Source organism: Scophthalmus maximus, chromosome 6 (genome assembly GCF_022379125.1).
Source record: "Scophthalmus maximus strain ysfricsl-2021 chromosome 6, ASM2237912v1, whole genome shotgun sequence".
Taxonomy (NCBI): Eukaryota; Metazoa; Chordata; class Actinopteri; order Pleuronectiformes; family Scophthalmidae; genus Scophthalmus; species Scophthalmus maximus.
In genome coordinates this window covers 20,556,668-20,569,684 of record NC_061520.1, presented here as the reverse complement: position 1 = coordinate 20,569,684, position 13,017 = coordinate 20,556,668, and the positions used below count along the sequence as shown (strand labels likewise).

The 13,017-nt window shown below is 45.7% G+C and overlaps 1 protein-coding gene across 1 annotated transcript; it reads left to right on the top strand.

Annotated features, from left to right (window-relative positions):
• The first annotated feature begins 2,316 nt into the window (after nt 1–2,316).
• Nucleotides 2,317–5,959, top strand: LOC118309481 (potassium channel subfamily K member 15-like). Its single transcript, XM_035631656.2, has 2 exons — nt 2,317–2,965; nt 4,893–5,959. Exons 1-2 carry the CDS (start codon nt 2,572–2,574, stop codon nt 5,867–5,869), a joined length of 1,371 nt encoding a protein of 456 aa, XP_035487549.2. The 5' UTR covers nt 2,317–2,571; the 3' UTR covers nt 5,870–5,959.
• The last annotated feature ends 7,058 nt before the right edge of the window (nt 5,960–13,017 follow it).

Below are 13,017 nucleotides of genomic sequence, written 5' to 3'. Positions count from 1 at the left end.
TTTATGACACACTGTTTGAAATTTGCATGAGGAATTGATTGTGCACAGTACTGAGGTAAGCTCTCTGTGCTCTTATTGAGTGGACTGTGGCGCGGCTGTTATCTCTCAGGGACTCTGTAAAACATGTCCTCGGCAATGGATCCATTTGTGCTTACTGCAGCGGGATGAGGTCCTGCACTGTCTCTGGGAGATAAAAACACAGTATAGAGATAGCCATATGTTCTGTAGGGTGGGGAGGGGGCCATAAATGTGGATTTTAATGGCAGGTCTCTGGCTCTTTATGGCCGGGTTTAGTGCATGAATAGGCCCCACAAATTGGAAAGCGATGGGAACTTCAAGTAGGATGTGAAAGTGGAATAACTCGCAGTGTTGGGTTACAGTGGTCGGCCGATTTTCTGGTTGCTCTGCTGTGAACCCAATTAGCATGAGACTGAGCCAAAAACCCTGCAGATGTCTCTGAAACCCTCGGTGAAGCTCCATGAGCCGGGCTGCCGAGGAGCTGAACTGTTACATACCCACAAATCGTCTGCACCGCCTTCTTCTCTCTCTCTCTCTCTCTCGCTCTCTCTCTCCCTCCCTCCCAGTCCCCGTGTTGGACTTAGTTAATGACGATGACTCGGCGGATCACTCAGCGACTAAGTGTGCTTGATAAAGGTCAGTGCTGCCGGCAGCTAATGCTTCATCGCTCAGAGTAATACTTTAGCCGAGCACATTGTTAATACCCCACACATGAACGCTTCACAGGGCAAAATAATCAAGGGAGTAGGGTCTGGAAAGGCCAGCTGTTTCTGCAGCGCTGCTCTGTGTGGCAGCCACAGACACACACACACACGCACACACACACACACACACTGACACTTGTGCATCCCAAACCCCTTCAAACGCGCAGGATCAGTGACCAACAGCCGAGAAAGTCGGTCTGGGAAAGTTAATGCTTCAGTACAAATACTTGAAAGAAGTAGAAGAAACTGGCATAATGGTGTATCTTAAAGGGGCAGTAAGCGATTTTTGGAGAAAGCTTGTTTCTCTCTTTGTTGTTGTTGGGATTTTACTGCTCTGGCCAGGCTGCAAACCTGCAACCTCAGGTATGGGAGTCCGACGCACTAACCGCTAGGCCAAAACAATGGAGTTGCAGCGATACCGGCTAGCAGGTCTCCTAATGTGTCGACGAGTGATGTTTATAAAACCCGCCATTGCATTGTTGTGTGGTGCAGTCCACACCATCCTTTTGTTTTTTGATTTCCGGAGCCTGGGCTGCACCCAAAATCCGGATTTTTTTTCGGCACGCATAAAAGCGACGGACGGTCAGGCAATATTCGCTGATTGACACAAAAGGAGTATTGCTTTAGAATCGCTTACTGCCCCTGTAACTGAGAACTAACTTTTATTCATTGCTTTGCCTGTAAATTTATAGAAAAGTTTTTTTTAAATTAGTTTTTCTTGCAACACTTACTTACAGACAATACATTTTATCAATAGCCCAATACCGTACAGACTATTTAAATTATATCCTCATGATGATGCTTTAGTATTAATCATCTAACAATGTTATATATTTGACGGAAGGACCTCACCAGTACTTTTACTGTACATTTTACCTTTATACTCTAACTGCTCTGCAAATACAAAAGTAGAATTCTTCATGCGGGACCTTCACTTGTAACTGATTACTTTTATTTAAAGCTCCAGTGTGTAACTCTCTGGCGCCATCTGGTGGTAAAGTTGCAAACCGCATTCAACTGAGTACCCGACGAGGACACTTTATGGTGGCGCACCGCTGATTCCATTTCCAGTTTCCGTCAGCGCTGAAAATTCAACGCGAATGCGACGTATTCTGGACCGTTTTGTATAACAGTATTCAACACGACGTAGCAAACATGACGACTCACACGGAGGTCGGGTCCACCTCATGTAACTATATTTAACTCATTCAAAGTTGACGAAAAAACATAGGGTCTTTGCTGAAGCTCATTAAACATATATGAACACAGTTATGAACAATATATTCAATTTCTGTGAATAAGTTCTTTTAAATGTTGGATCTGAATACTTCTTCCATCACAGAAGTCTCCTATTTAATATAAAAGTCACTTCTCAATGCAACATGCACTGAGGGTTGTTCCACATTAATCTTGTGTAAATTGCATATTGGACCATGATTGGCTTCCTTCCACAGAACTTGTGATGTCACCAAAATCAACTTGTGTCAGACTGAAGGTGAGCTCAGACTCTGAACAAACATCCAGTCGAACAGGAATGACATTAGGAAAAAAAACACCCTTTTGTGTGAAGGGGACTGTAATGAAATCTGCAGACGTGTGAATGAAACCTTTAAAGATTAAGGCGATGAACTAAATAAGGCCACGTGAGCAACTTTAAGCAGGCTATACAGTAACATCCTGTGGAAAGTCAAGGTGCTGCCAGCGGCTGATCTCAGGTAACCCTGCGGGGTTTGGAGCCATTTCACCTGATCACACCCTAATAGAAGAGGCTACAATTTCAACACGCAACCTATTTAACTGAGGTAACCCTATCAGGCCAAGGGAGCCTCAACACATCAAGCCGCCGAAGATGGATGGAGCCCGAGGAGGATGCTGCCGTGTCCTCCGTGCGCCCCCGAGCCGCGGCGGCGGCGCCCTCCCGCCCGCGCGCCTCCGCTCCGTGCGCACCTTGGAGTGGAGGATGAAGACGCACACCATCAGGACCCTCTCCCTCATCCTCTCCATCGTCTTCTACCTGCTCGTGGGCGCCGCCGTCTTCGACGCGCTGGAGTCGGAGAGCGAGGGTGCGAGGAGAAGGGCCCTGGAGCAGAAGCTGAACGCGCTGAAGAGAAAGTACGGCTTCACCGAGGACGACTACAGGCAGGTGGAGAGGGTGGTGCTGCTGGCGGAGCCGCACCGCGCCGGGACGCAGTGGAAGTTCGCCGGCTCTTTTTATTTTGCTGTCACTGTTATCACCACGATTGGCAAGTACAACAGGAGGCTACGATATTTTCTTACATTTTCTTTTTCACGTGTGCTTGTTCAATAGAGGCAAAGCAGCGCGCGCGCGTGTGTGGATGCGAGCGCGCGCGTGCCGAGCGCTTAACTTTAATGTGGGACTTAGGTTTAAATCATTACTATGATTTTACAATGTAATGCAAGGCGAGTTTATTTGTATAGCACATTTCAACAACAAGGCAATTTAAAAGTGCTTTAGCATAAAACATTAAAAGCATTGTGAAGAAACACATAAAATCACATTAAAATACAATAATTCAAAAGGGAAAATAAAAACATGTTGAATGGCAACTTGTGGCAAATGAACGACCCATTAACAATCCGCATCAAAGTGATAGGCAAAGTGATTTGTTTTTATCGTGAAACATGCTCATGTGTTGGATTGACAGGCGGCTGCATGCAAAAAGTTTTGAAATTTTCTTCTTCACAGAAAACATCCATTCATACACGTTTAAATCCAACAGTGACATTCATGCACGGTATACATGGGAAACAAAGAAGAGACTTCTCAACCCAATGTAGAACTTCTCATCCACTACAGTCCACTAAGTTGCTCTACACTTGCACCTATATGAATTTCATGTAATTTGAATGTCATGTCTATTTCAAACAGGACCACTTTGCATGAACACGGCTGAATATACTGCCACCATTATAAGCCACATGACCAACTTGTGAGCAGGCATGTATTTTGATCAAATATGATTGGACTCTATTGAGCATAGATGCAGGGAGCAGTGTGCAGCAGGACTTAGCCATTTCTTTGACTTGTCAGATGTTTTTATGTACTGTGAAAACTGGTTGCACATTGAAGTGTAGCTCCAGTTGACCGACAGTCTCTGTCCTCCATTACAATCTTTCCTTTCATCTCTACAAGGGGCAAGTATCAAATATCACTGTTAATATTCGCCTTTGGATTTTGCACAACGCATCTAAATGTGAACGCAATCTTGATTTGTGGACACACAACACAGCAGCCCGGTGGCACAACCAATTCAGCTGCTTTCCCCACGCACAGTGGCACTGTTGACAACAGATCCCACCTTTTAAACGCCTTCATTACCCAAATACATGTGCAGTTGCGGCTTTCAAGATAGGTCAACTGCTGTTTGTTATTGTTGGCCATATTTAGATGGGTATACTTTTGAAGAACACAAGGAATAGGACATAATCAGGACTAGAGGGCCACCTTGCCAGGCAGAAAGGAAATGTTCATGTTTCCCTTTTTTCCCCCATCAGAAGTTCAGGTTTCCTGGCCAGTTATTAAACGTTCTTCACACTCATGGCCCCACCCACTGGTGTATTCACTTATTTTCCTGAGTAGAACTGGTTCGAGTGAGACTGTGTGGGTGTGTACAGACTCTGCCACAAGCAGATATTCGTAGGACGGAGGCGTAACGCGACTTTAACCTTAGGTCTGTCTAAGTGAGTACACGTGTGTGTGTGTGTGTGTGTGTGTGTGTGTGAAAAGATGAACTGTTGTCATGTTTTTCGGCAGAGAAGCGTTTTCTTCACCAGCTGGTTGTGTCTCTTCAGCCATGGAGCATACTGTGCTTTTATAATGTGAACCTCTAAAGTGCTGCAGAGCTTTGTGATAATTCTCTGTGATTTGGCCACAATGAGCTGATTCACATTAAACTTGCACGGATTGCAATATTGATTTATGCACATTTAACCATATTAAAGGATAAATTACCCATCAAATTGTCAGCTGGCTGTAAAACTCATGATTTAGTGTTTGACACCGTAATTTAAAGACTTAGGATTTTACTTGGGCCTGCGCTAAGAGACGAGTGAGCATCTTAACCTTGTTTAAAGCCTTAGTTTATCTTTCATGCCTGAGAATGTTCATAGACATTTAACAGCCGCACTTGACATTTTGTGACTCTGTAGGTTATGGCCACGTTGCTCCCCGAACTGATGCTGGCAAGGCCTTCTGTATGTTTTACGCAGTCTTGGGCATTCCTCTGACGCTGGTCATGTTCCAGAGCCTGGGCGAGAGGATCAACACATTTGTCCGCTACCTCCTGCGTAGGTCCAAGCAGGGCCTGGGCCTGCGGAAGGTGGACGTGTCCATGGGGAATATGGTCCTGGTGGGTCTGCTGTCCTGCATGAGCACCCTGTGTATCGGAGCCGCGGCATTCTCCCATTTTGAGGACTGGACCTTCTTCAATGCCTGCTACTACTGCTTCATCACGCTCACCACCATCGGCTTTGGGGATTTTGTGGCCCTGCAAAAGAACAATGCTCTCCAAAGGCGATCCCCCTATGTGGCTTTCAGCTTCATGTACATTTTGGTTGGGCTGACAGTAATTGGAGCTTTTCTGAACCTGGTGGTCCTGAGGTTCCTCACCGTAAGCTCAGATCAGCCTGATGTGAGGCCTGAGGCAGCGCGAGAGGAGCAGGCACCGCAGCCTAAAGACACGCGGGAGGACAGGGAGGTGTCGGACGCCGAAGCAGGAACTGCCGGGGTGAGATATGAAGACGGAAAAGATGGACGCAGCAGCCGGTGCAACCTGAGCCTGCCCATGGAGGGGGGCACCAGCTGTATGAGCCTCCTCCCTACTCCTACAGAGGACCGCGGGCCTTTGTCATCCGAACAGAGAGAGCACTCGAAGCTCCCTGAACCCAGCAGACTCGGAGCCCTGATCTCCTGCCTCTGCTGCGGCCTGGACGTTCACGACAGCCCCCCTCCGTCTCACTGTGACCAGGAGCGTGGCCACAGCAACCCCGTCTTTTACAACTCCATCTCCTACAGGGTGGACCGGGCCTCGTGCAGCTCCAGCACTGCGTCGTCACAGGCCTCCCCTAGTAGCGTGGCGCTCTGCCTGGGCAAGATCAATCCTCACACCAGGAGGAAGTCATTCTAACTCTTTGTGAAGTTCCGGAGTTTGAGTCCAAATGGCCTTTGATTGGGATTTTCTCGTCATGAATGTAGCATTACTTATTATCAAATAATATGTAGCATATCTTGAAAATCACATGATTTATTATATATATATATATATGTATTTACATTAAAGATTTCTACTAAACGTCTACTAAATGTTTAAAAACCTAAATATGCGATATATAAACCCATGTTTTTCATTGCTGTGTAAAAGGTTTATTCTACGAAGTGTGTGACCAGCTACTGGAAAAATAAGTGACTATTTCAGATTCAGACTCTCCTCAGTGTTGTCACCTGTGACCTTCAGTTATTTCCAGTCAGTAATCATAGCCGTGTTCTAATAGGAACGTACACTCTGTCGCACCGGCTGGTTCCCTAGGTAACGTGTCCATCCCCATTCCGTGCTTGGCGCAGTGGAAAACTGCAGACGGACACGTACGGTGCAGTAAAGGCAGCGTTCAGTTAAAACTGTGATTTGCAGAGCGCGTCCCCTCTGATGAATGAGTGTGTCAACACACAGAATGGAACATGAGAAGTTGCCCTGAAAGTGGTGGTGGCAAATTAGAAATGTCTCCAAATGAGTGTTTAATCGCCTTCGTAGATGTGTGGGTTGACTCGCACGCTTCTATTATTCAAATCAGATTTTTTGATACAAACCACTGAGTCGAAGAAAAAGGCCTTTAATCCCACGTTATAAATATTAAGAATAAAAACAAGTTGTTTTTGTTTGCCATAGAAAATACGCCATTTATTCACAAAATAACTCAAAAGGGGTAGTCCACCAAATGTATACAGAAAAGGTCAGCTTACCTGTCTCAAAGAGTAGAACCCAGCCTGTGAAAACAATTGTATAATATCGCCTGTGTTGCTGGAGGAATTTTACTAAAGCTTCTCTGAAAAACCCAGATGACGTCATTAGGAGGTGATCATGTCACCATCTGGGTTATCTGGCCTTGGTCTTGAGATCGGAGCATATAACCAACAACCTGCCTTGTAAAAAGGGGGTTGCGGAGGTTCAAAATGGTGAGCAGTTACCAGGCAGGGAAGGGTCAAACAAGTGGCTGCGTCATGGGGAACATAGGATCTAGTATCCTTGCAAGGGACGAAAACTCAGGGAATCTGTGGCTTCAGTTTTGACCTTTCTTCCCTTAAATGTCTTGGGTGGGTCCACCAACTTTACAGAAAAATAATTGAATAACACGTGGTTCATAGTTTGGATTCCGTGTATGATATAAGAAGCACAAAGTTTAGTGGGCTGTCCACTCATCTTCATGTTGCCTCACATTCATCTCTTCTTCTCCCATTTCTATTTTCACTCTGGAGGGTGACATCGTGGAGAGGGTTTTTTTTTTTTTTTTTTCGAATTCTGCACCTTAATTAGAAATATCCTGCTGAATCCTATTCCAGTATTCAAATCAAGGACAATCCATAGAGATGCCGTCTACCCTGCTGAGCACCACTTGGAAAAGCCACTGAAGCTCCAGCGTTACCTCTGCTCATCTGCCTTTTTGAATCAGAATAGAGAGTAGAGAGGAGGGTCAACATGAGGGTCACTTCAGTTTTGCATGACATAATATTATTTTACAGCCCCGTGTTGGAACTAGCAGTGTCTTGCATTTAATTTCCCCTTATTCCCATTTCTCACACTAGGGAGCAGCATTGGTCTAAAAACAAAAGCGGACTTCTTTCAAGGTCTGCAGCACAGGTGTAGTGACTAAAATCTTTGCGTGGCTAAGTTTCCTTTTCGGATTTCTGGAACCTCAAAAGTGACACTACACTGTAGGGACGGCTTCTACGCTCACATTACTCTGTGTGTCAAACCGTTCACAGGACGGCCCTTAAAGAGCCTCACTCTGATGTGTACCATCAGTGTTGTTCTGTGGATTTAAAGCGTGACAGGAGGAATTCGTTTCTTCTTCTGGCAACATGAACTACGACTCAGATTTCCACTGTGGGAATAAATGTTTTAACCAGCGTGCAGACGTGAATCAGCCTGCAGGAGTATCAGCCCCTGATTTAGGGAGAGGAAACATCTCACCAATGAGCGCCATGTCTGCGTGCCGTGAAGATCACGGTTCTGAGCGACGACAGCTGGTATCTCATTTGCATAATCACCCCGTTAATATTGCAGATGGTGCTTCCCTTTATTCCCTTGTGAGGCCTTCGGATGGCTCCTCATGTCTGTGACCGTCACCGCTCCAGCACTCCGAGCCTAGAAGTATTGAAAACGATCCATGCAGACCGCCGACAAAAGAACAAAACAACACAACGCAGAAACCATGCAAATGATGGCTGAAAATGAATTGGACGTGCAGAATGAGCAGCTACACGCCGTCGCGGAGTAAGGCGTACCTCCCGCACGACTGAGGTCAGGAGGTGTGACCTCAGTCAAGTGGGTGGCAATCCACTCAGCTGTCTTCCACAAAGATGCTAAGGAGAGCAATGTACCGTATGCGCATTGCTATTGCAGGCAGTGAGCTGCAGGTGGTGGTAGTGATCTTTTTTAAAACACAAAGTTTTTTCTGAAAGCAGAACACTTCAGGTGAGTCCACTCACATTCACATCTGTTCACATTTAAGGAAATGCAGTCCCGTGGGAAGTCCGCTCCTTTTTGGGATAAGTGGTTGTCTTATTGTCGGATGAAATCCCCACCACGTTGTATGTTATGCTTGGCTCTGAAAGAGCGGAACTGACCGCGCGTGAGCTTGAATTCACCATGTTAATATCTGCACGGCACAATTAATCCCAAAACAGCAGTAACCTCCCGTTTACCCAACCGGTGCATGGATCACACTGTTGAATTCCATTATCAAAGCAACGCAAACACGCCTATCCTGCACCGTGCTGTTATTGTAGGGCTGAGGGAGTGGGTGAATAATTGATTATATTGTTGGATATTTCTCCGTGTGAACACCCCCTGTTAAGTCATTACTGTGCCATGTTGAAGGGTCTTTCATGTGCAGTAGCCTGGTGCGGGTTACGAGATTAAATCGGACGCAGCCAGTTCAGGCAGAGTGCAGCTCGACTTTCTCCAAAGGGTAAATAGTTTTAATATGGCAGAAATATGGTCGGGAGGTTCATTATGGGAGCCGCATGCAAATAAAGAATTCATGAATGTACAAATAAACTGAACCAACAGCGGTTGCCATGTTTTGATTATGGAGAAATAGGCCCGCGTTTGCAGTGTGTACACTGCATTTACTGTCTTTGAGGAGGGGCTGGGAGATTATGAGTTATGAGTCTTGGATGTGCAATTGGAAAAAGCAAAAGGGAATCGTCTGAGGCTCCCAGTGAACACAATGAAAGATTAAGGAAATAAAAACAAGTTTGAAAAGATGGATCAAATGAGCAGAAATTAGGATTTAGTTGGAGAGCACTGGGGAAATAGACATTAATAGCGGTTCATTGGTGGGGTAATTGCTCATTAGTTTTAATTTCCAGCCAATTGGCTGCTTCTGTCGAACAGTGTGAAAACAGTGCTTTTTTACTCAGTGGTTCTCGTCTCCGGTCAGACACTGTGTCTCTCTCAAGTCTTGGTGGAGAATTTGAAATCTCACCATAATCCACAGGCCAACGAGTCCGCGCTAACAAGTCCGATGACAGAAATCACAGGCTGCCAATCGGGTCCAGGGAATAATACCGTTGTCTGTGTTTGCCCTCGAAGCTCGCGTCCCCTCGGAGGTTAGACGCCTCAGCCTTCAAGTGTCCACGTAGTGTGTTTGACTGTCCTCGGTCAATCATTCTTCTTTTCATTTTAAAATTTAAAAAAAAACCCCACGTCCCATTGAATTCAAGTCCTGCTACAACAGAAGCTAAGGTTCTTTCACAGGCACATACGACCACGTTATGAGTTGATTGCATGTTTTTTTTTTTTAATTTTTTAGCCATGCTCGCTGCTTGGTTCAACGGAGGGCGGAATATGTCGCGTGGCTGGCGCTTGCTACGTATATTCGCAGTTCCTACTGTAATAGGATAAAAGCTAAGGGTGAGTTTGAATTCTCCTTCCTATCTACTATTCCTTGACCTCAGTGGAAAACGCCAAGAGGTCAAGGAAAGGTGTAAAGGAGGATTCATAGGACTTGCTGCTCAGACAATCCGACGCCACTTTCACTATTCTACGTCGTCACGCGACGGCCGATGTCGTTGACGTGCGTCTGCCGCGGTGAAACTACAAATTTCCGAAGACGAACTACAAAAAGAGCGCAGCGGCCCCATCAGCATGTTTCAGAGTGGTTTACCACCGCGGGACATCAGATGTAAATGCTTCATATGTAACAGTGACTGACATGATGACGTGCGTCTCTTCTGGGTCATATTCACACTCTTCTTCTTCTTCTACCTCAGATGGAATCGTTTACGTTCGTGCGTGTCGCGTCACGTTAAATGCCGCTGCCGCAATGAATTGTGGGGCGTCTATATCTCCTTACCCTCACAAAGGAAGGTCCAGTGTGTAGGAAGCATTGAAGCTCCTTTCCTTTGCATTTAGAGAATCCGAACAGCTCTCCTCATGGCTGCTGATCAAATACTTCCGGGTCACTTCAAGACTTAGGAAACTTCCCTAAGCCAATTTGACAATTCGACCTCACCCCTCATTCTAATACCAACGGCATAATCGGTGTTTGTCCGTCCAGTACTTTAAGTTTTGACCAAAGTACCTGCAACATGCTGATGTTTGCAATCAACCTCAAGGCCCTGCAAGTAAGCAGCCTCACGCAGACGCCAGCACAAAGACGCCGGTCTGGCTACGAACTCTCTCTTGTCACTCACGTGACGGTGAACTTTGAGCTGAGCATGAAGAACATCCGTCGAGACGAGGGGGTGTGAAATTGATCAAGGTCGGTTGTTATCCGTTTCCTCCTCGAGTTGTACCAGTTAACAAGACAGCGGCTCGGGGAAAGGGAGCCGATCGGTGGGGAAGTGTCGCTCTCGGTAAAGTGTGCCAAACACAGCACGGGACAGGTTGCGTTGCGAAGTCAGGCCGAGAGCTTATCACGAAAGCAATGGCACACAAAGTCTCAGCGGCGTCGAACGAAAACTGAAGCGGCGTTCCGAAAGATACGCCGCTGCGAGATGAGCATATTTGTCTGTTCTTCAAAGTCTGTGGCCGAACGCCTCTCGGTGTCGCACGGGTCACTCTTATCTCCTGTCCGGCGGCGGCGACGGCGGCATATTTTTTCTCATTATATGCAGCAACGCCGCACAGAACTCGCACAAATGTGCTTTCTAAATGTGCTGTCGCGGCACAATCTGAATGAGAGAGATAAGGCCACGGAGAACACAATGGCCATTGGATAAGAAATGCGTCCTTTTTTGACTTTTTGACTTTTTTTTTAGACGTACTATGCAGAGGAAGAGAAGAAAAGAGGCCCCTCGCAAAGAATAGGAGGTAACGGAACCTGATTTATTGGTAATTATTCAGCTCAGAACTTTAAAAGATTGACAACAGAGTGATTTGCCTCATTTCTTAATCTTCCTAAATGAGCAAGTAGTCCGACCCCGGCACTAAATAATTCATTGCACTGCACTTCAGTTTCGTCCCACTATTATTCTTTTTTGTCTTCTCCCTGTCAACTCGCATGAGCCCAAATCATTGAACTGTATCAGCAGTCACTGCTGTATGTTTGTTTTTTATATATATATATATATAGAGCCGCGCTCATTAGGAGCAGCCTTTTGAGAATAGGCAATGGCAACAAAGAGCAGCCACGGAAATCGGCAGCATTTATTTAGCCATTCGAGCCATCGTCCACATGGTGAGAGGGAAGTGATGCGTTGAACTCCGGCAGCTCTTCCAGTGTGTGCGTGTTCCTCCGTTTACCATCTTATAGAATCTCTGTCAATTAAAGTCCTTCCCTGTCGAATGTTTCATTGTCCACCATAAATAGAGAGATTATTATTATTTTTTTTATCATATCAGTGATGACCGCATGCAGAAGCATCTGAGAAAACTCCAGCCCCGGTGAAATTGTTTCTTTTGAAAAATCACTGCAGCACCATCACGGCATTTTCTCCCGCCTCCAGTCCTTTCATTTTTTCTTCTTCTTCTTCTTCTTCTTCGTTGTCAGATATAATGATTTTAATATTCCATTGACTGTGTCTTTGCTGGTCTGCTGAGCAGGAAGCAGACGTTTCCATCAGCGGAGCTGCGGCTGGCATTCATCATTAAATGTCTGCCCGGGAAACAGACAGCGTTACACACATCTGCATCTGCTTGGTATGCCAACTCGGTGAACATCCACACCATCCTACCCACACTGTTATTTCTGATTAGCATATAATGCATCAGTTACTTCACTTTCACTAAACGGAAAAAGCTACCGCAAGTTTTGTTTCCAAGGCAACTATGAAGAGTGCTGGCGGCAGGTGTAAATTAGTTTGGCAGCGAATGTTGGATTGCGATGGCAAGAGCCAAAGTTAGAGCAAACTATTGTTCTCCGCTACAGCCACGTCGCTTCGAGTCCTTATTTACTGCAGCTGTCTTCACTTAGGGACGTGTGTATATAGTTACTCTACATAAATGTGTCCTTTATGCTTTATTGTTTTAGTTCATTGAATTATCACATCCATTAAGATAGGATAATATAATCCTGTATTGGTACAGATATGTACAAAATGCACATGGAGAGTAACTATTATAAGGTTTCATATAATAATATTCATACACTGCTTCCAAAAAATACAGGGAACACTTAAATCACACATGAGATCTTGATGAACAATTTATTCAAGTTGAAAATCTTTGCCGATGCAAATTGCAGAATTTGTTGAGGACCAAATGACGTAACGATGGTCAATGGAAGCCAAAATCATCAACCCACTGAGGGCTGGATCCAAAATCACACCGAAAATCCAAGTAAAAAATGTAACCACAGGCTGATCCAACTTGCTTGAACTCGTGACGACGTCTGGGCATGTTCCTGATGACTGGACTGTCAGTGGTCGTACTTAGCGGCGTAGGATGCAAAGATACATAACGTCCCACGTGTGCTCAATTGGATTTAGGTGCGGGGAACCTGGAGAGGGCCAGTGAATGGCATCAATGCCTTCGTCATCCAGTAGCTGCCTACACACTCTGGCAACACGAGGCCGGGTATTATCCTGCACCTCGTTGCAACGAAGGAGCAGACG